The sequence below is a fragment of the Panthera tigris genome, chromosome A2 (assembly GCF_018350195.1).
Source record: "Panthera tigris isolate Pti1 chromosome A2, P.tigris_Pti1_mat1.1, whole genome shotgun sequence".
NCBI lineage: Eukaryota > Metazoa > Chordata > Mammalia > Carnivora > Felidae > Panthera > Panthera tigris.
Genome location: NC_056661.1, coordinates 56313038 through 56335249, shown reverse-complemented (window position 1 = coordinate 56335249; position 22212 = coordinate 56313038). Strand labels below are relative to the sequence as shown.

Sequence of the window (22212 nt, the reverse complement as noted above, 5' to 3'; positions counted from 1 at the left end):
GCCCAACACGCTATACAAAGTTGGACACATGGGGAGAAAGGGAATTGGTTCGAGAAGCCCCCTTTCGCTAGATCCGGCCGTGTGGCCACCAGACCACGCTTCAGGACACACGGACGGCAGTTTTGGAAGTAAGGGTTCTGAGTGGCCCGTGGTGCATGAAGGACGGCGATGGAGACAGCGCCCCCCAACCCGACCCCATCGGCTTTGCTGTCCACCCTTTTTCATCGGTGGTCACCCCTTCAGAAAGGGCAACCTTGTGCCAAACAGCCTGCATCTTTTCTGGAACAACCTCGAGTTTACAGGTAGACTCTACTATCGGTACAGAGGGTGAAGAAAGGCCGACATATTTAATATGTTATCACTTTACTTCAACTATTTGTCAACAGTAACACTGATATAGTTTGCAAATACACAATACATAGAGTGTGGCCTCACATGACTGACGCCAGATGGCATGCAGTACAATTCGACTTCTCCTGGTCAGAACAACAACCTTTAAACCGCAAGACAGAGAACGCCTCGGGGAGCCTGATTCTGCAGGAAAACCAAGGAATCTAGGAGCCGGTGGAAGCGGGGAGCCTCCCACCAGCCTGGCCTGGACCAGATCAGACGCACCCGTGCTTTGTACACGTCCCTCCTTCCGAGCAGGTGCCCGGGAGAGAAACACGACACGATGGGAAGATAAAGGTGGGCAGGTTAAAGTCACACTTCTTCCAAAAAAAAAAAAAAAAAAAAAGGCTAAACTCTAGATTGCTGTATTTGCTCTCTGTGGAGATTAACAAAGTGCTCGGTTTGCAGATTTGCTGGTATGGTGGCCTCGATGATATGACAAAGGGGCGGGTGGGGAGGGAAACGGGCGGGCCCCCCCCCCCCCCCGGCCGGCCCGCCAGGTGGGCTCCCCTCGGTCGTCCTGCCGTCTGGCCACGGCGCACCACGCCGTCCACGGCGTGCGGAGCCTGTGGCCCGCGGAGTCCAGCACTAGCTTCGCCCTTTCTGAAAGGGCTCTCCGCCGGGGCAGGGGCCGCGGGGCAGTCCTCCGGTCCCACGGCTTAGGAGCACAGCACTGGCGGCTGCAGTGGCTCGAAAGGCTGAAACTACAAAGTACGGCCCGTGGGTGACTCAGTCACAGAACCGGACGCGTGCGGCGCCCGGCCCCAGGGGAGCGGATGGTGTCACCACAACACGGAAGCGACAAGAGCACAGCTGAGAGTCATGTGATGCCCTGGCAGCTAACTGGACCATGAGAAGGCAGCGGGGGCTTCGCTGGCGAGGGCCGGCACTCGTCGGCCGGGAGGTGGGGGTCAGAGGGGCCACGGTGAGGACACAGGGGTTGTGCTAGCACATGGCCACATGGAATCACGATGATGGCGGCTACCGCTCAGAAAACAAAATGGGAAACACACACACCGCCCTGGGTTGCTACATGCTAGAATCAGCCTTCGGGTTTGGAGCGGTTCCCGGCGGAAACTCGCTGGGGTGGGGGTGGGGGTGGGGGTGGGGGTGGGAGTGGTGCCTGTGGCAGTTGGAGACAGGATGAGTTAGTTATGGTGTTGGGGAGGCGAGTATGGGAGCTGGCCGCCCTCATGTTGGAGATGAACACTTCTGCCGTGGATGGGTGCCCCCCTGAGAGGACTCTGAATGAGTGTGCATTAAATCATATGCATATAAAAGAAATATGGATCATGGAAATTCACAGTTATCGCAGCCATTAAAGTGTCTAAGAATCTGTGGAACCAATATCCTCAGACAACCAGTTCCTAACCAGTTGTCCTGAGTTGCTACTGTAGAGTTTCCTGCATTTGTATCTATTTGCTTACCTGAAATAACAGAGCAGTTTATAATACTGATTACTTATGATAGTTTTCTGTTAATAAAATAAGGATTTATACAAAGCAATATTGGACTTTTTAAACAGTTAGATGCTATGTTACTTGGCACAGTTAGTAATGATTGCGTAAAGATTTTAGCCAGTCCCTGGAGGGACTTCTCCTCTTTTTTTATGAAAATATGGAAGTATCTGAATTTGTTCCTAGCGTTTACGTTTTTGGTTTACTCTCTCACATTCATGTAAGATACTGTCTTCCTAGCGGGTAAGTGGAGCTCCTTGGAAAGTCTATATTGCTAATTTTGTGGACTGAGACATTTCCTTTCACACACAAATACTACCTATACAGTATATATATATATATATTTATATATTTATATATTTATATTATATAAAGTTTACTTACGTATTTTCATCAACCATATCAGGTCTACTTAATTTTTTGCCCATTGTCAATAAAAGAGCAATAAATGCAGCAAGTTTGGTTTGTTTTTGTTTTTGTTCTGTTTTGTTCTGTCTCTGGTTTTTGTGTCTCGTTTCTTCTTTTCCTAGGCTGGGTTTTCATATGCGTGTACAGTTGGGGAGCAGAGCTGAGGGCTGCTTTGGGGTGGGGGACAGCTCAACATCTACGTGGCCGGTGGCGCCGTTTTCAAGGCTGATGGTGGCCGAGGCCCACCCCTTGGGTCCAAGTGGATGGAACCCAGGACACCAACGCTAAGTGAGATCGTGAACTTTGTTCCCTGCAACACAAGCCCCGTGGGCTCAGAGGGCTCCATCCAGACCGCGGGGAGCAGAGGGGAGAGGTGGAAACAGAGGTGCCCTGGGTCTGGTCTGAGGCCGGCCGCCCCTGGGCATGGCTCTGTGTGGTGTGCAGGTGTTCCGGGGCAGTCTGGGACCCCGCCCAGGCTGTCTACACAATTGTGCTGATGCCGCTGGGTTTGGCCTTGCTGCTGGTGGGGGGCGGCGGGGCGGGGGGCTGCCCGTGGTGGTGCGCTGCGTGGCCGTGGCCCGTGTGGCCCGGGTGGCCGGCGTGGGCCGAGGGCAGCGGTGGGTGGCTGTGCACGTGGGCCCCGTAGGGTGGGTGCCCCCCGTGGGGGCCGTGGTGGTACTGGTGTGCGTGCTGGATGTGCTGGGGGGGGTGGTAGTGGTGGTGGTGGTGGTAGGGGGGCGGGTTCTGCTGCACGTGGCAGTACTGGGCGTGGTGCCCATGCACCTGGGCCTGCGGCGGGCCCTCAGCAGGCCCCTGGTGGTGGCTGGCCCCAGAGTGCTGCGCGTGGGGCAGGCCCGGTGGGTGGGGGGGTGGCTGGGGAGGGGCTGAGGGCAGGTGGGCCTGGGGAGGGGGCTTCCCTCTCTTACTCCCAAATAAGGAGCCCAGGAGGGAGGATGAGTTAGGCATAGTCTGGTGTGGGCGAGATGGACACTCTCGTGTTGATGTAGCTCTCCGGCGCATGTGAGGACTGCTAATGATGGACCCCTAAAAAGGAAATTCATAGAAATCAAAATTAAAAGACCTTACAGCACTTATGTCAGAATGAATTTTTTTTTTTTTTTTTTTTATGTAAAAAAGTTCACCCACTGACTGCTAAGCCTTAGTTAACTCTCTGGCTGCAGAGGGAGGGGCTGGGTGAGGCTGGGTCAGTGCCACCTCCACTCATGCGACTGGGGGCCACAGGGACCCAGGGTGGCCTTCCACTGAGAGGAGTGGGGATGGGGTAGGGGATGAGGGACGCTCCTGTCTGGTCAAAGCAGCAGCAGCAGCAGCACAAGTGTGACTTCTGCTCTCGTCCTGATACGGAAGGCGGCCTGAGCTTTCGGATCAGAACGACCGGCCCGGGGGTGCCTGTGAGCGCCATGTGCTGCGTGGAGTAGGCTGGGCTGATGTGCATGAAGAAGAACCCCGTTCCTGCTGAAACTGCGCCATCTGCTCTGCCTGTGTGGGCCCCGAGCTTTCTGGGAAGCTGGTGGCAGGGACCGGGGCGGGGGGCTCGGGGAACCTTGTCCTTGTTGGAGGGGCGGGGGGGCTGCCTAGGCATTTCACTGCAGCTACCTACTGCAAACCAAACAAGGAAAAAGAAGGAAACAAAAAGGTCTGCAAGCTGAGGTTACGATGTGAACAGTAATATAGAAATGGTTGGCAGATGAATGAAATCTCATGAAATCCACACGGAATTTTTTCTTCCTCTCATGGCTTTCCTCCCCCGAGCTAGCTAAGCAATTCCATGATGTCCTGACTGCAGACACACAGCAATCGGAACTCCAGGAAGGAAGCGATGGGGATGTCGGAGCATGGAAGTCAAGAGATGGGCAAAACCCACCCTCCCGCCCCCGACAGTGCGGGTGGAGGGTGCACAGATGCCTGGCGGGCGGTGCTTCCCGCCCAGGAGCAGTGTCGGCAGGCGGGGGGCCCCGGGGTGGGGGTGGGGGAGTGCCAGGGAGCCGGGATGTTAACCATGCTTGGGGGGCCACAGGGGACGGGGTTAAGCGGGAACTAAAACACGGAATCCAGAACCACCCCCACCTCCCATGGGTCCAGCCCAAACAAGCGGTGAGAGGCACGGGCGATTCTAGGAGGGGGGAAGCTGGCATGCACTGGGGCTGAGGCAGGCATGGGGGACGGGGCGTGTCTGCGCCTCTGTGCAGTAGGGGGAAGGAAGAGCAAAACGGAAAAAAAAAAAAAAAAACAAAAAAAAAAAGACAACAGATATAAACCAAGGATCGGGGAGGCAACACACGACAGCCAGCTGGACGTAGGCGCTTCCTACTTACTTCCACATTGCTCTCTAGCGATCCCGCACTGCTGCGACGCCCTCGCTTCCCTGCCCAGAACATGCAATACCAGAGGTTAGACACGGACACGAGGCCGGGCCGCCGCCTGCCTGGCCCTGGGTCACCACTGCCGCAGGCCGGGGGGAGGGTCGGAGGACTGGCTCCGTAGGGAAGCCCGTGGGAGGGCAGTAATGAGTTTCAAAAGAAAAAAAAAAAAAAAAAGAAAAAAAAAGAAGGGGGAGTTCAAAGAAAAAAATTCGTTTTCAACCAGCCCCAACTTGATACCCCTTCTCCTGGACTGGCAGTCTGTTGGTGGGGGGGTGGGGGGGGGTGGGGGGGATGCCTCCAGGTGGGCTGGGGCACGTGCACAGCCGGGGCCAGATGCCCTGTGCTCCAGCCACCTGCCAACAGGGGATGGGACAGGGGCAGCTTCTCCAATGGCTCAAAACAAACAAGATGTGGTCCTGTGCGGCCCTGACTGCGTGGATTTCATATACATATGTATATGCATATTTACACATACATATACATCTCCCCCCTTGCAGGCAGGGTGGGGTTGATGGTTAGGAGGAAACTAAACTTGGTGTCCTGTCTTTTCCTTCTGGGGAGCTCAAATGTGCTGGTGCCTCTGGAGCCAACTGTTTGGTTTGTGCAGTGCCCTGGCCAGGGGCAGGAGGCAGGGTCAGGGTCTGCTGGGAGAGCCCAGAGTCCTGCTTCCCTTCTGCGGGTACCGCCCTTCCGGATGCCACAAGTGCTCCCTCAGCTGTGAGCGCTGCCTGCCGATGGCTTTCTACTACCCACCCCGGCACATGGCATATAGTAGGCACTCAATACATGTTGGCTGTGTTACAGGAAGGCTGTGTCTTCTTGGTTCTGGAGGCCTAAGGCTCAGCCTGGCCTCCAGGGTCCTTTTGGAGGCCCTCTCCATGGATTCCTGCAGGACACTGAGGCTGGCAAGAATGGTGGGTGCCCAAGCTTCGGGGTCCGGTCTCTGTTCAGCCCTCAGGAAAGCAGATAGGAAGAGGGGACAGAGAAGGGGCCGCCCACTTGATGTTCTGGAGGCTTCCACCTGTGCAGCCCTGGCCACGAGCCGAATACATTTGTTCTTGGTCAAGCCCCGCAGCAATGCAGTACAGGTGTCCCTTTGTGCCAAGGAGGAGGAGGAGGTGGAGGCTGAGGTTCATGGACCGACTGTCCAATTCCACAGTGAGCGAGCGGGACTCACACCCAGGTCTGCCTGTCCATCTCTGGGGCTGGGAAGCTTGGCCATGCTGCCTTCTGAGCGGAATGCAGGCTGAGTGAGCCCAGGAGCCTGAAAGATGGAAAGGCTGCTACGTGCCTCTCTGTGGCCAAGAAGCTGGCCCTATGCGGGGTAGAGAGTGGGTCTGTGGGTCCTTCAGGCCTCACCGTGGCATCTGAGTGTACTGGGACGGAGCCTTGATCTTGGGCATACAACAGTGGACTCGGGGGACATTCGGTCCCTTTGCTTGGCCTGCCAACCCCCAAACCTGAGTCCCAGCTGGGAACTTTGCTTGACTCTGGCATGTGTGAGAGGGCTTCAGAGCTCACTCAGGACAGGGCCACACAGAAGATTAGGGCAAGAGTGTTTTCCACCAGTTGCTGAGGACCAGGGAGAACCACGTAGGACTTGGCCCTTATTCCCAGCTGGAAGAAAGATGAGGGTCATCACATATCCTCATCTTTCAGCTCGTATGAGAAGAGAGGCTGGCCATCTTCCCTTCCTGCTTTTTGTCCCAACACAGTAGTCCAGGGACATAGAGCAGAATGAGGCTCTTTGGCTGAAGAGGTAACCCCACTTGGCATTCCTTTGATTCTTTAGCACAGTTTCTGCATCTGTGAAATGGGTACGCGCCTTCCTCTGAGTAGGGTAGACGTGAGCATCAGATACTCGGGATCTTGTGGCACCATGCAGAAATGCTGACGTCAGATCTCTGCTGTCTCTGTGGTTTTAAAATCAGCTCTCTGGCCCCTCGAAGCCTAGAGGGCTCCCCTAACTGAAAACCAGGGACACAATAAGGCCAGCCTGCCCCACCAGTGCCCAGCAATGTCTTCCGACTGATGTGCTTCTCTCAAGGGGACTTAGGCCAGGCCTGGAGCTAGGTTTGGGGGCTCTGTGTGGTATCTGACCTGAAGTACAACAAAACCCTCCTCCTCCTGCCCCCAAGTGGGCCAAGACTTAGGACAGTTTTAACTTGGATGTCTTTGAGTGATGCTAAGTTTCTCAGAATCCGTCTTTTCAACTTCCCAAATAAGCATGAGATGTGAGGTATCCCTACCTCACTGCTGTCTGCAGTCCAGTCCCAGAGCCCCTAGTCATGGACACACCCCACAGACACCTGCTTGCTATAGACCTGTGTCCGGGTGTGTGCACACAGGTGCACATCATGTGCTAATGGAGGTGAAGCATGCTGGGAAAGTGGCTCTCGCCCATGCACCCACACTATCCCTCACCTGCACTCTATCTCCTGCTACACTCCCTCTCTCTTGGGGGGGGGGGGGGTCCTGCACCAGCCACAGGTGAGCCCTGCCCTGCCCAGTGCCTCTCCCAGAACCTGATCAGGCCCTGCCAGGCCAACCGTGGCCAGGATCAGTAACCACGTCTGGAAGGAGTTCCAAGCATGGCTCTTCACAGCCTTCTCCTGCTTCTCGGTATCGGCACAGAATGCAGCAAGGGCTCTCAACCCAGGGTCCCACCCTGTGGTCCTTAATAATGCTGGAGGCTGAGCAGGTGCTGCTTTGGACACTGGCCACCAGGAGCCACCAAATCTCCCCTGAGAGGGCTTCCCGGGTTCCCTGGGGCAGAACATGGCAGGTCTCTGGGTAGGCCCCGGAGCAATGACAGGTGCAGGCAGGTCCCATGGCCTCTAGGAGACATCCTCTCTCTGGAGACTGATGTTGGGCAGCTTGGCTGGGAGGGGCAGGAGGACCCTGGGGGCTTGGGGATAGCGTCCATCATGACTTGACTGATCTGGGCCAGGGGTTAAGGCCCCAGTCACACCTGTGTCCCCGGTCCACGCAGGCCCTTGATCGCAGGCCGACAGGGCTCTGGTGCCACTGAAATGAGCATGGATCCCGGATGAAGGAAGACCGTGTGGAGAGAATTGGTGGTGGGGGGTGGGGGGATCCACGTCTGAGGTGTGTCGTCACCTGAAATGACGTGTGATTGCAGGTCCAGGGCAGACGCCCCCAGAGCAGTGACGTGCCAACAACTGAGCGCTAGCTTTCCCGAAGGGAGAGGGTATCCCCGAGGCCTTGCCTCCTCTCCAGCAGCCCTCTTAGTGAGGGCCATGGTGGGGAGAGCGACGATGCCTCCGGAGAGCTTCATTCCGACCCAGTCCGGGGCACGTCTTCGGGTGCTGAGCCCAGCATCTTCCTGGATGGCTGCCGACACTGGCCGGTCTCCCTCTGGAGACTGCACGTGGAGGGCTCCCAGTCTGGGGCCTTGGCAGCTGCCAGGACTCAAACACACCTTCCAGGCTTCCTGGGGACAGGGGGCTGCCTTCCCGGGGGATTCTTCACATGGTCTCCTGGGAAGACTCAATCCCTAGAGTTTTTCTTAGTTCAGAATGTCCAAACGACAACGGCAACAGTGACGATAGAAGGAAAGCAGCTGAACCTCAGCGCTCTGTCCCTCACACAGGACTGGGGTGCAGCTCTATCTGACCCCCAGGAGCTGGAGTCCTAGGTGTGGCTGGCCACGTTGGGAGCCTCAGTTTCAACAGAGCCACTGTTATCTGAGGGAATGGACGGGACCCATCCGCCCTCCAGGTGCTGCATCAGGGAACAGAGAGGCCAGGCCTAACGCCACTGCACAAACCCAAACAGAGGTCCCGGCTACCAGCCTGCAGAGGCCCAGAGCTGTCCAATTACGTTTAGCTGGGTTTAACAAGCCATAGGGAAAACCAGTGGTTCTCAACCCGTGGCACTTTGCCAACTAGGGGTGATTTTTGCCCCCCGGAGGACCCCTGGAAATTTCTGGAGACATTATTGTCTGTTATGACTGGGGTGGGGGGAGGATACTCTTGGTATCTCGTAAGTAGAGGCCCGGGATGCTGGTAAACATCCTGCAGTGCACAGGACAGCACCCTCCAACAGCACGGAATTATCTGGCACAAAACATCAATGGTGCTGGGGTTGAGAAACCCTGGGTGAACCCTCATGCTGGCAATGGATTTCTGATTTTTACTATGAAAAAAAAAATGACAGGACAAAATAAGGACAAAAAAATTCCAACTCAAAAAAAGAAAAAAAAAAGAAAAAAAATTTCTGGGAAATGAGTAAGCTGGAGGGAGGCAGTGCGGCCGGTGGGACAGGTGTGGGATGGAGTCATGAGCGGGCTTTTTTAGTACCGGGGCCCAGGGCTGGCCACGAGGTAATGTCCGAGGCAGGGTGGGGCGGGTGAGGCCCCGAGAAGGGGAGGGGGCTGCCGGGCCCCTGGAGAGGAGGCGGCTGATCTTGGCCCGAGAGGGTCTTTTCTGACAACCCAGGGCCTGCAATCAGGCTCCTAGAGCCGGGACACCTGGAGCCGTGTGCCCTCTGTGGGACAACGTCCTGTAACCTCTGCTCCATTGTAGCTGGAGCCTCCTCCCAGGAGAAGCTGCCTGTTGAGACGTGACTGGGGGGCTTCAGGGGCTGTCCCTCCGCAGCTTCTCTGACAGCACTGCAGGCAAAGCAGGCTAAACAACACTCACGGACGGCTGGCCCGGGGGACCCGGCCGGGCGAGCTGCCCCCAAAAGCTCCCTGATGCTCTAGACACACCTCCTCCCCTGGGAAATCTGGGAGGCTCGAGGGGTGCTGCTTGCTTAGGGGTTAAGAGGCTGGCAGCAAATAAACACACACAGAAACAAAGAAACAGTAACAAAAACCACGGTTGTGCCAGGGCTCCCCCCCTCCCCCCACCGCCCCGACATCCAGGGGGCAGCTGCGGCCACTGCCTCTGGGCCGGATCGGGGCCCGGGTTTCCCAGGAAGGGAGACCTCCGTGAGGGAAATGAGACCAGGGACAGTGGGAGAGGGGGGTCTCCAACACAGTTTCGAGGGCTTCACTCCATTTCATTCATCAGCATAAAACACAGGGACGCGGCAGCACAGAGGACAAGGGACACATCCATCAGTGGGGCCTGGCTCGCTCTGTGTGAGAGCAGTTTCCGGAAAATAAATAAAAGAATAAATAAAACCCCTAGGAGAAGAAAGGGAGAATAGGGGTAACCTCCTGGCTGTTCTGCCTTGACAACTGGATCCTGTTTCCTCTGGCCTTTTTGGGACGCCCTCGCTGTGTGGTCAGATGCTACTACGGTCTGGGGACAGTCACGGGAAACCCAACGGCACTCCGTCTGAGACCTGCCGCCACCAGCCGCCACTGCGGTCCTTTCCCGGCACGCAACGCGTGCCCCAGCTGCCCGGTCTGAGTCCTGCGTGTGCTGGGCTAGGAAGGGGGTCCTGGCCCGCTCTTACCCGCTTCGGAGAGGTCCCGCAAGGAGCTGCTGAGGGCGCTGCGCTTGAGGCCCTCACCGCTGGCGTAGCTGTCATCCAGGCAGGCTCGGCTCAGCGTCCCGTTGCCGGACTCCTTTTTGAGGCTGGAGCACTGGGACATGCTGGGCCGCACGACGCCTTTCTGCTTCTCGAGCTCCGCTGAAACAGAGGGGGCGAGGGACCAGTGAGAGAAACACAGCCTTGAGGGGGAGGCCCTGGGCCCTCTGTGCAGGCTCGGCATCGCGCCCAGCTGCCATCTGTTTGGCCTGAGGAAAAGTGAGGGCTCACGGCTGTCTTGGGAAAGAAAGAGAAGGTGTGAACACTGCCTTTGACAAAAGGGAGCCAGGAGGAAACTCTGAGAGGCACGGGTCTTGGGGTCTGCAGGAAAGACCATCACTTTGCAGGCTTGAGGGCTGGCAAGGAGACTGGCTGGCCTGGGTCTGTGGACGAGTAAGGGGTAACCCGAACTTGCCGTGGGAGGGGCCCAAAGGTGGGGGTAGTTGTGTGTCTCCAGGGAGTGAGGCTTGGAGCCAGGAGAGAAAAGATGATAATCAGGTCCGATGAAACCCACAGGATGGGCTTGGTGGTGACTTCCCTGACGTGGAAGATGAAAGAAGAATAAGCACACCAAGGTGCAACGAGATCAGCTCCGGATCTCTAGGAAATCTCATCTCGTGGGGCGACGGGGGAACCAGGCTCTCTCAGGGCATGCCATGTGGTCCCACAGGCAGGATGGGCCTGGGCCGCGGAAGCCCTCACTCTCACGCGGAGGCCTCTGCTGCCCTCCCCACGCCACCTCCTCTGGCCCGGGTATGGGGGCTGCCCTGTCACAGGGCTGTGGGAAGGCTAGGTGAGACCAGGGCACCTTACTTTTGTGGGGCCCCAGAGTCCCTGGCACCAGATGGGAGCCAACGGCCGCATCCAGCAAGTCCCATGAGATGCCGGGGCTGCTGGCTCTTCCTCTCCAGGGGGCCTGGGACTTACACTCTATCCTGTGCTTCTCCATCTCCTGCACTTCCGCGATGGACTCCCGCAGGTCGTCGGTGAACTTCTTGCGGTCTTGAGGATTGGGAGCGTTAAAGTTTATTAACACTTTGATGTCTGCTCCGGGGACAGCAGATGTGAGCCGGATGCCATTGGGGTAGTCTACAAAGGAGAAGGGGAGGAGAAGAACCCATGGATCCCTGGGTGCTCTCTGCACTCTCTCTGCTGGTCAAGAAAATGCTAAGTCTAAGGGTCCAGGCTCTCAGCAGACACGTCTAACCAGGGAGGAAAGGCATCCACAGGGCAGACCAGAGAGACTGCCAGGAAATCCCCATCTCCTGACTTGGGTCTGTGTTGTTCTATGGAGAAGTCTGGGGCAGATTTGGCCAATCTGAACAGAGGTCAGGGCCCCCATCCTTCCTCAACCTGAAGGTCATGGAGACTAGACCCTTCAAGTCAAGGTCCTTGGTCATTGCCTGAAGCTCAAGAATGGCCAGGGGTGGAGTCCGGGAGTCAGAGTCAGTGTCCTGTACTGGGGGCGGGGGGGAGTCTTATCTGGTCTCCCTGGGCAATTCTGAGTGCACACTGAGCTCTGTTCTCTCACAAGTGGCCTCCAGACCCTCAGTTCCCTTGGGTGCTTCATGGGAGCCCCATACCCAATGCACTCTATGCTGAGTGCTTGGTCTTTCTGGCCTGTGACCTGCCTGGTGCCACTTCCAAGCTCACAGAGTCTCTGTGGCTTTGGTCCCCTGGTAGCGCCTCTCTCCTCAGCAGGAATCAAGCATCAGCTACTGGATGTTTGGAGGTTCTTGGTCCAAACACCAATCCCACTTTTGCTCAGACCTAAGTCAAGGCTGGGAACTCAAATGCCTAGTGTGTTCCCATAAATGTAGGAAGTAAACCACATGAGACTGAGCAACAGAGTCGGGGGGGGGGGGGAGGGGCATGCAGCCCATGACAGCCACATGACGTGGGAATGTGGGCCTAGCAAAAACCTTCTCGGTTTTCAAGAAAACTCAAAAATATCTAAAATTTTAGTTATTTTATTTTTTAATTAAAATTTTTTAATGTTTATTTTTGAGAGAGAGAGAGAGAGAGAGAGAGGCAGAGTGTGAGGGGGGAGGGGGCAAAGAGAGAAAGAGGGAGACAGAATCCAAAGCAGTTTCCAGGCTATGAGCCATCACCACAGAGCCCGATGCAGGGCTCAAACTCACGAACTGTGAGATTATGACCTGAGATGAAGTTGGACGCTTAGTGGACTGAGCCACCCAGGTGCCCCCAATTTTAGTAATTTTAGATATTAAGTATCAGCTCAACAAATTTTTTAAAATGTGTAAACCAAACACATAACTGGGCTGTGACTGACCCACGGCTACCACTTTGAGATCCCTGCTACGAAGGCATGTCCCATAGAAATGTCAGTGTCGACTCTTGGGCTTATGCCAGGACCTTGGGTTCAGGGCTGAGGGCTGAGCCCTGGGAATGTAAAAACGAGGAGGGCACAGCCTCTGCCTGCGGATTCAGTCTGGTCGGGCCCACTGCTGGGAGCATCACAACCACTGCCACCCCTTCGGAGAGAGGGCCTGCCGGTCAGGACGATGTGGGGTGGCACCATGCTCCCTGAGGCCACCTTCCACCCTGGTAGAAACCAAGGCAAGGCAGGGATGGCCCAGGTCCCTGGTTCTTTTTCAACCTGCAGATTGAAAGTGGATCGGACGGTAGCTTGGCAACCTGTCCGAGAGGATGAGGGCTTCCCTGCTGCTGGAGATATCATGACGCTCGACTGGAAGGGTCCTCCCCTGGGGCCAGTGCAAAATGGGCAGGGCAACAGGACCTCCCCCTCACCCCCCATCTCAGGAGGCCTGGCTCAGCCTACAGCTCAGGGACCTCCAACAGGGACGGGACAAAGAGGGAGAAAGGTAAAGGGAAGGGCTTGGGTGTCAGAGAAAGACCAGGTCAACAGAAAAAAGTCAGTGGGGGTGTCAGCTCCTCCCCCAAGTCCTCAGGCCTCATGGCCCACTCATACCCAGAGAAGACTCCAATAACACCTAAGAATAAATCCTGCTCTAAGCACTTCATGTATGGACTCACCTAAGTCCCTGAGGTAGGTGCTATCACCTCACTTTACAGACAAAGGGAATGCGGCCCGGGGACCGCTAGGTCCTGACGCATTTGCACCCGGGCTCTCCGCTCAGGACCGGGCTCCTGTCCTACAGCCCCCCAGGCCTTGCCTGCACCTGTTTGTTTGCCTGTGTTTGCACATCACCTGTGCCATTTACTTGGTGTCTTCCGGGCAACATTTTATTGGCATAAATCCACTCCGCCCTGAATTAAAAAAATCTTAACCACACGGTAAGAAGACGTAGGAGCAAAAGCAAAGGCAGTCACCACCATGTACAATGTTATCAAATTCTCCCGAGGTACTGTTGCTCGTCAGGCCCCTGGCCTGCAACCTTCTCTCTGCTGGCGAAGCAGGAATACGGAACACACGTGGGAGAGCTGGGGGAGATCCCCAGGGGGAGATCCTTGGGGAGCACAGCACTTCGTGACTACAAGGTGGGAGTTGTGACACCGTTTCCGCCACGTGGCACATGGCCACGTGTGGATGAGTGCTCCAGCACGCATACTCGTGGCCGGGCCGCGGCAGCACGGACTTACACTGGTTCTCGAAGAGCAGAACCTGCATGCCGTACAGGGAGAAGGACTGTCGGAAGCTGTACGTCACCGAGTTCTTCTTTTTCTGGAAGATCTTGGTCACCTGGGGGCAGCCAGAGACAGAGGCTGAGTCATATTGCCTGCACCGCTCAGGGGCAACTCTGGGCGCTCGGGATTCTGACCGAGACTACCGTCAAAACCCTCTCGGCAGTGCAGAGGTCGGGAGGCCTCTGGGGCAGGGCAGGCCTGTGTGTCCAGGCACATCCTGACATGGATGCTGGCTTCTGCTCCCGTGAATCCCAGCGGTCGTCCTGGCTGGTGATGAAGCCCCTCAGCAGAGAGGTGGCAGGCGCCACGCTGCACATGACCCCAAAGGCACCAGGCCGGGCTCTGACACCCAGGACCCCACCTGAGCTCTGTGACTGCCTGAGAGATTTTGGAGGAGGAAACGGAGGCTCAGGAATTTGAAGTCACTTGCTTGAGGTTAGGGACTCTTGACAAAGACTTGAAACCCACAGGTCCAGATTCCAACCTCAGCAGTCAGAGAGAAGTGGCTGGTCCTCAGGCAGGTAGTGGTCAGGGACAAGGGCCTCTAGCAAGAAAGCCCGGGGCATGCAGGAGAGACAAAGACCCAAGGAACAGTTTCCCCCCGTTGTCTCCAGGGGCATCTTTATCCCCAGTGGCCAGCATCCATGCCACCTTTTTTTGGGCAAGAGCTCTGCAGTTTCCTTTTGGGGAACCCCCTCTCTGCCACCCGGCACTCCTGGGGGTGAGCAGTGACCCAGGTTTAGCCAATGAGACAGCACTGCACCTGCCTGGCCCCTGTGAGCGGCTCAGGCATGGGCAAGGGAACCAGTGAGACCTCTGCCCGGACTCTTCCCAAGAAAATCCCCCTGGTGGCCGGGGATGCAGGGAGGGGGCAGGATTAAGCCTGCAAGTGCCGAGACTGACTTTCTCTTTGTGGACAGAGCTCCTGAAAAGGGAGCCCACGCAGCTGAGAGACAGAGAGCCTAATAAAGGAGTCCCGCTGACGCTGTGTAAGCTTCTAGAAATAGTTGGGGCTGAAGCCCCACACCCCCCTCCAGGCTTTTACATAAGCTGACGAAGCCCCGTTTTCATCAGCCGCGCTGTGAGTTAGATTCTGCCTCTTGTAACCCAAGACCGTGGGGCTGACTCCATCCCCTTCACCTCCACCCCACGCACGTGGGTGCCTTTCCCCAAGCGCAGGTGCACAAGGCCAGATGGGAGACTGGAGCTGCAGTTCAAGGCCACCCCGAGCCACAGGTCCCAGCCACGACACGCTCTGGGGAACCACATACCACCAGGAGGTCATTAAACAGGAAGATTTCTCGCTGGTGCAGCCCGAGCTTCTGGGGCTTGTTTGGGTCTGGAACCTCGAAGAGCCGGCAGTAGCAGACCAGCCGCCGGTGGGGCAGAGAGAGCACCTGTATGGGGAGGAAGCGCTGCGTCAGCCCCCGGCCCCTCCGCTGCAGTCCCTGTGCGCTGGGAACCCAGCCTGTGGGCCTGGCCTTCGAAAACGCCTTCTCCCACCAACCGCACACAGCAGACGTGTCTGGACTCCTTGCAACTTTCCCTGCTCTTCCTCAGGAGCTCTCCTGAAGGGCCGTGGAAAGCGTCCCTGCCTCTCGCGACACCTCCTTTCTTTTCCTTCAGGCAGGTCCCAGACGTCTTAGAGCATCACGTGCACACGGGAGCCCCCACAGTGAGGAATTCGTGATTCCTCAGTCCCCACAAAGTGCCCATCACACACATAAACCTGTTAGTCCCGGCAAAGATTTCTCCAGAGTGTCTACTTGAGATGAGGACACTGAGGCACAGAGAGGTTGAACAACTTGCCTCAGCCACACAACTGGGAAGGTGCAGAGCCGAGAGAGGATTCCAGGCCCCTCCTAAAGAATCCCGACGCTTCTGATGGCTCCCTGCCCCAACTCCTGGGCCGGCAGCCACACCACCCCGTGGGGCCTGGCCTGGGCCTCCACGCGGAGCACGCCTGCCATGGGTTCACGTGAGCCCCCACTCTGCCGAAGCCCGAGCCACTCACAAGGCCAGGTACAACCTGTATGGTGTCTAAGGGCTGCGGTGACAAGTCACTGGGGAGGCCCAGTGGCGGCTCTGAGAGCACCCAGGCTCACGCAGGAGACAGCAGGTTAGTAAAGGGATGTGCTGGCAGGGAGGGTTCACTCTGCAACGGGTACCCTGGTGGTGGGAGGCCCGAGCTCAGCGCATCAGGAAGATGGGGGAAGGGCTTGGCCCAGGCTGGCGTGCTCAGGGAGGGGCATCGTTTGGAATAAAAGGGTGAAGGGGAGAGGGTGGCGGGAGGCGGGGCCGGAGAGGTGGGTGAGGGCTGGCCATGGCAGCATCTAGTGGTTTGTCTCTAGGCCAAAGTGGGAAGAAGGGGGAGCAGACAGGTTTGTGACGCTGACTCTTGCAGTGCAGGCTGCCCGGTGAAGGGTAAAGACGGACACATAAGGAAAGTGCCACGTAACTGCAAGGCTAGCCTTGCTGCTCCTGGGGTGAGCAGGCAGGCAGACCTGCTCAAGGTGGTGACAGTGGAGTGTGGGCGGCAGAGGGCGGGTTGGGTGGGCAGGCTTGCGATGGCCCATCAACCTAATCTGTTTTGGGCACAGTGCCTCGGGTCGGAGGCAAGCCTTGGCCTCTGCGCTCAACCGGGCCGGGTGAGAGGGAGGGACACCATCTGCCCTGGCCTGACGGTACACAACCCTCCCCAGGTGGCTGCAGTCTGGGTCTGCAGAGGTTCGAGGCTGGGAGAACGATGAAAATCAAATTTCTTATCACTCCGGAAAGGAACTCAAGCCAGAATTGTGGATCCAGGAACCAGGGGATGCAGGGAGGTGAACACAGAACATGGTGGACCTCCCCGCCCCCACCCCAACCCCAACCCCAACCCAGGGTGGGATATCAGCCAGGATGTAAAAGCAGGGGGATACTCACACAGCCAAGCCCGTGATGCAGGGATCCAATCTATGTGGGAAACATTAAACAAACAAGAAAAGATATTAATGATCCAAAGCATGCACCTGGGACATGAGGGAGCTAATGGGATGACATCCGAGTAGGTAAGCACCCCTCCAGAGGCACGTTCCCATAGCCTTTGTCCAGACATCCACACACAGCTCAGGAGACCTCCTCGCTGCCAGAACTTGGGAAGGCCGATAAGGACATTCCCAGGCCACCAAGAGACCACTGCGCAACTTGGGCTGGTTTCTTAAGAGCCTCAGGCTCTCTTTAAATATAACCCAGGGCCAATGGTTATTATTCCCCAATATCAGGCAGGAGCCACCCTAAACCTAAAGGAACCGCCCCCCCCCCCCAACTATGCCCCGAAGAAGCCAGGTTCCAAATGGCATCAGGGCCCCTGTCCAAAGCTAATGCCAGTGGGGCAGGCCTGGGGTCACATGGAGGGGGGGTGGGTGGGAGTGAGGGAGCCAGGGATGCAGGGCCACCACATACCGGCTTTTTCCCCACGATGAGCTTTTCCACCTTCTGCACCTGGGACACGTGGTCCTCGTTGGTTTTTAGTTCCCGCTTGCGAATGCGCTCGTAGATCCCAATTAGCATCTCCCGGGGAATGTCCTCACCATCGTCCACACCTGGGCAGGAGACAGTAGCCAGGCATCAGGGCGGGCCAGGGTCTGGGTGGCTGTGGCACCGCTCAGCTTCGGGGCCCTAGGCTCACCCCTGATTTGCCAAGTTTCTAAACCCAATCAGAATATCAATCCCTTTCATCAATCCTCAGCAGAACCAAAGACCTTCCAGACCCACAGCCACTGAACACCTTCAGTCAATTATGAAATGCCCTAGGATCCTTCCGCCAGGACAAGGCCAGCATAGCCACCCAGATCAGCATGCAGAGGGCTGTGCCAGCTTCCAGCCATGCTCCAAGGGCTTTATAAACATCAGCTTGCTAATCCTGACCATGGCCCGGCTGGGTGGGTGTGGCCGTCTCCATTCCGCAGCTGGGAAAGCGAGGCTCGGGGAAGGGCCCGGGGTTGGGGGTGGCTGTGAAGCTGGTGTTTGTGGCTTCAGGCTCCCACAGGCATGGGCCTAAGTTCTTGCTTTGCCCCTCACGAGCCGTGGGACCGAGTCTCTGTGCTGGGGGTCCTCTGTGAAGCAGGCCACCAAGAGCACGGGTGACTTCACGGAGGTCTCGTGAAGAAGACAGAGCAGCGGCGGTGCGTTCCCAGAAAGTGAGAACTCCGTGCACCTGAGCAGCGCCACCAGCTGTTGTCCCACGTCACGTGCGCAGAAGCTGGGGTCTGGCCTTGAAGCCGGGTTGTTCTGACGACAGGCATGCACCCTTTCTGCTATACCCTGAAAAACTGCTGCAAGGAAAACTCGGCCCCACTCAAGAGAGAAACGCAACCCCATGCCAGTCCTCAGACCACAGACTGGCAGAGGTCCAGAGGTTTGGTAACCTGCGCAGTTGGCGAGGCTGTGGGAAGGGGCCTCCCAGCCACTGCTGGTGGGAGGGCCACAAATATACACTCAAAGCCCCTCTGGGCCACTGGTTGCGTCCAGGGCAAATTTATCCCATGGGCCATGATGCACAGACCAGGTCACTCATGGCAGCATGGTTTCCAAAGAGCGGAAGACTGGGATTCACTCATTTACCCATTAATAGGGGACTGGTTAAGCCATCCCTGCACGGGTGCAATGCAATACCACACAGCTGCCAGGAAAATGAGGACGACCACAGGGAACCGACACGGAACTGTAAGGGGGAGGGTGTGGCCTTGGGCACACAGGTAGGGGTGGGAGGGGCTCTGCTACCCACCGTTCATACTTTTTTTTTTTAATTTTACAGAGAGAGTGTGAGAGCGGGGGAGAGTGGCAGAGGGAAGGGGGGGACAGAGAGAGAGGGAGAGAATCCTAAGCAGAGCCCAACACAGGGCTCAATCCCATGACCCCGGGATCGTGACCTGAGCTGAAATCAAGAGTCGGACGCTCAAGTGACTGAGCCACCCAGGCACCCCACACATTTTTTAAAACCAGACTATTTTTTAGAACTGTGTTTTAGAGCAATTAAGTTCACAGCAAAATTCAGGGGAAAGCCCAGAGATTTCCCCATAACACCGGCCCCCACCCACTACCAACTTCCCACACCAGAGTCATATATTTATTAGAAGCAGTGAACCCACACTGACACACTATTATCACCCGAAATCCATAATTTACATTGGGATTCACTCTTGGTGTTGTGCGTTCGATAATAAACGTTTACCGACACGTCTCCACCACCACGGAGTCAGGTGGAATAGTGTCACTGCCCGAAAACTCCCCCGTGCTCCACCTCCTCCGCCCCTCCACCCTCCAACCCCTGGTGACCACTGATCTCTGATATGTCTCCATAGTTTTGCCTTTTCCAGAAGGTCATGTGGCTGGCCTCCTATGGTATGCAACCATTTAAGACTGGCTTCCTTCACTTGGTGGTATGCATTTTTAAGGTTCCTCCCTGTTTTCTCATGGCTTCTTTTCTTTTTAGTGCTGAATAATATTCCATTGTCTGCATGGACTACCGTTTATGTATCCGTTCCCCCACCGAACGACATCTCTCGACTGCTGCCAAGTTTTGGCAACTATGAATAAAACTGCTATAAACATCCTGTGCAGGATTTTGTGTGGATGTACGGGGTTTTCAATTCCTTTGGGTAAATACCAAAGAATGTGATTGCTAGCTTGTCTTACTCTGTGTTTTTTTTTTTTTTTGAAACTATGTGAGGATAATAGCCATTAAAAAGAAATCAATCTAGAAAACTTAAAAACAAACATCAATAAAAGAAAATCATTGCTCATCTGGCTGCCATGCTGGTGAGCGATTCCTCCCCTGCTTACCCTCCAACCCCCCAAATGCACTCCTGCTGAGGGTCTCCCCAGGGGAACCAGAGTGAGGAATTCCAGAGAAAATGCGCCCAGTGTGTGCAGGGGGGAAGGTCTCCTCTACAAACACCAAGCTGGACGTCTGCCTGGTACGGAGCACCAGCCAGGCTGTGGGAGACCAGAGTCCTGCCCCCGTGGACGTGACCTTGGGCAGATCCCTTCCCTCTGCCTTGGCTACCCTTCTGAACACAACGAAGACTTAACAGAACACTCCTGAGCTCCTGGCTTGAAAAGATGGGATTTGGAGGGAACGGTCCAGGCTTGGGAGACAGCCGACAGCTTGATCTCCTGAGAAGTGGGATGATAACTCCCCCAGACTGCTGGGATAGTCGGGTGCAAGGCCGGATACAAACGACAAAGCCACTGATGTGAGGGTGGCCGACTGGCAGAATCTGACTGAGCAACCCTTCCCTCCTTGAGCCTTCTCTCCTCTGGGCTAATCATTTCAGGCTCCTCCTGTTGTTCCCCATATGGGAGTCCCAATTATGTGGGTGAGGTCTAAAGGCAGAAAAAAAAAATCAGAGTCAAATCGCAAAGACCTTTAAACTCCAGCGCATGGGGTCACCAACAGCATGCAGCGCACAGCCTGCCCTCTGGGCAGCGCGGGAGCACAGGCCTACACGCTAAGGCCACGGGGACCCTGTGAAGACCAGAATCAGGCTCAGCCCCGTGAGGAGAGACAGCCCCTGTCCCATCAAAGCATCTGCTGGTTGTTCTCTTACGCTCTGGTGCTGAATTGCCATTAAGAAAATTCCCAGACTCCTTAGCTTCCTGGGAACTGTAGCTAAGACCTGAATTCCTTGGGGTCCACAGCACCCTTGAGATCTAGCAGAGGGCCACACACCGTGAGTGCTCTGGGCAGGGGATGGCCGTCTGGTTGGTCTGAACCAAGCCCTGCCCCTTGGCTTCCCTGACTGATCAGGTCCTGGAGCCCAGCTGGGAAAAGCGGGCAGCTTGGCACTCTTCTGGATGGGCACCCCATTAGCTGGCCTGTTGCAGGGTACCCACCACCAGGGGGCGCACCAGGACTGTTCAAACCCCGGTTGGGCGGGGGGAGGGACGGGCCTTCCTGGCCCAGGAAAGGGAGGACAAAGCGGTGGTTTTATAGGAAATTTAAATGGCGCAACAAAGATCAAAAACTTAAAGTTTTGTCATCAGTTCAGAAGACTTAAAGAACTGGATAGGAAAAAAAAATAGCTCAACAAGCTGACAAAGTTAGACCTGATTCAGACCAACTTTTTTCCTTTTTTAAAAAAAATATGACACCCTAAGGGGATCTCAGCCTGCTGCACCTTGGTGTTTCCCAAGGAAAGGGACATAGTCCCTCCTCCTCCCTGCAGGGACTCCAGGTAAACGAGGACATGCTGTCAGCTAACATGGTGCCACTTGGGAGACAGCCGTCTCCTTTTCAATTCCTTTCCTCTGCAACGACACCAGGAAGGCCTTCCTTCCTGCTGCCCACCGTTAGCACCTGTCTAACATGGGCCACTCGCCCCGGCCTGGTGTTTTCGTCCACTGAATTCATTTTTACAATGGCTGCCTACGTGTGGCAAATGACACAGTCTTCCTGTTTACAGTGTGCTTATATAAGGTTCCTCTTAAAAATACACACCAAAGGCAAGTCAGGGGATGCCTGGGTCAGTCAGGCTCAGTCAGTTGTGTCCGACTTCGGCTCAGGTCATGATCTCACGATTTGTGGGTTCGAGCCCCATGTCGGGCTCTGTGCTGACAGCTCGGGAGCCTGGAGCCTGCTTTAGATTCTGTGTGTGTGTGTGTGTGTCTCTCTCTCTGTCCCTCCCCCACTCCCACTCTGTCTCTCTCTCAAAAATAAAATAAACATAAAAAAAAAGTCAAGTCAGTTTCATGAGGAACACGGAGTGTAGGAGAGGGCACAGCAGTGATGGTGGCACAGACTCTCTGCCCGGCCCCTCCCCTGCCTGGCTTCCCCGCTCCTGCCCTGTTCCCGACTGTGCTCCCTCACATCACCCCATCAGCCTCTGTGGACCATGTCTGGCCTGGCCCTCCCGAGCTGGGCTGAGCTTGCCCACCTGTCAAATCCCTGTGCGTCTTTGCGAAACAAGCTAAAACCATCACAGCACAAGACCCAGGTGTGGGTCACTCCGTCCATGCTCCCAGTGTGTGTCACGGAGCGTGACAGGAGTCTGCCCTCTTCAGGATGACTTGTGCCGTGTCTGTGGAGCCGGTGCTCGCCCAAGGCCCTTGTGTGCGATGGCTGGGTGCGCTGGAGCCCAGCTCCCTTGCGCTGCCCTGCGCCCAGCGCACTCACGTCCTGGCCCCACGCCCAGCTGGGTGTGTGTGCAGAGTGTGGGACGGCTGTATGCCACAGCCCGGGACCCGGGGCCGCTCACCTCGCAGGTTCTTGACGAAGTCCTCCAGCTTCATTTTCCGCTCAGGTTTGACGTTGGGGCTGTACATGTCTGTGTTGAGCAGGATGATGGCAAAGGCCAGGATGAAAATGGTGTCTGGGTTCCGGAACTGCCGAACCACCCCAGGGTTGCAGATGCAGTATCGCTGGCTGGGGGCCGGGAGAGGGAGCAGGGTCAGGACCA

General features: G+C 56.3%; 1 protein-coding gene across 11 annotated transcripts in view; it reads right to left on the bottom strand.

The window, feature by feature from the left end:
* Positions 1–1004: 1004 nt before the first annotated feature.
* IQSEC1 (IQ motif and Sec7 domain ArfGEF 1) overlaps positions 1005–22212 on the bottom strand; it is a 121283-nt gene continuing 100075 nt past the window's right edge. For 9 of the 11 annotated variants that reach the window (XM_042979611.1, XM_042979617.1, XM_042979610.1 and 6 more), the window contains 9 exons: positions 22012–22178; positions 17216–17355; positions 16697–16726; positions 15043–15168; positions 13727–13826; positions 11069–11230; positions 10067–10243; positions 4592–4641; positions 1005–3299 (listed from right to left, as the gene is read on the bottom strand). In XM_042979611.1, coding sequence (XP_042835545.1) covers positions 2736–3299; positions 4592–4641; positions 10067–10243; positions 11069–11230; positions 13727–13826; positions 15043–15168; positions 16697–16726; positions 17216–17355; positions 22012–22178 — 1516 coding nt within the window. In that variant the 3' untranslated portion in view covers positions 1005–2735. Of the gene's footprint in view, positions 3300–3351; positions 3876–4591; positions 4642–10066; positions 10244–11068; positions 11231–13726; positions 13827–15042; positions 15169–16696; positions 16727–17215; positions 17356–22011; positions 22179–22212 lie in introns of those variants that run through there. The other 2 variants (XM_042979615.1, XM_042979616.1) reach the window with 2 other exon arrangements.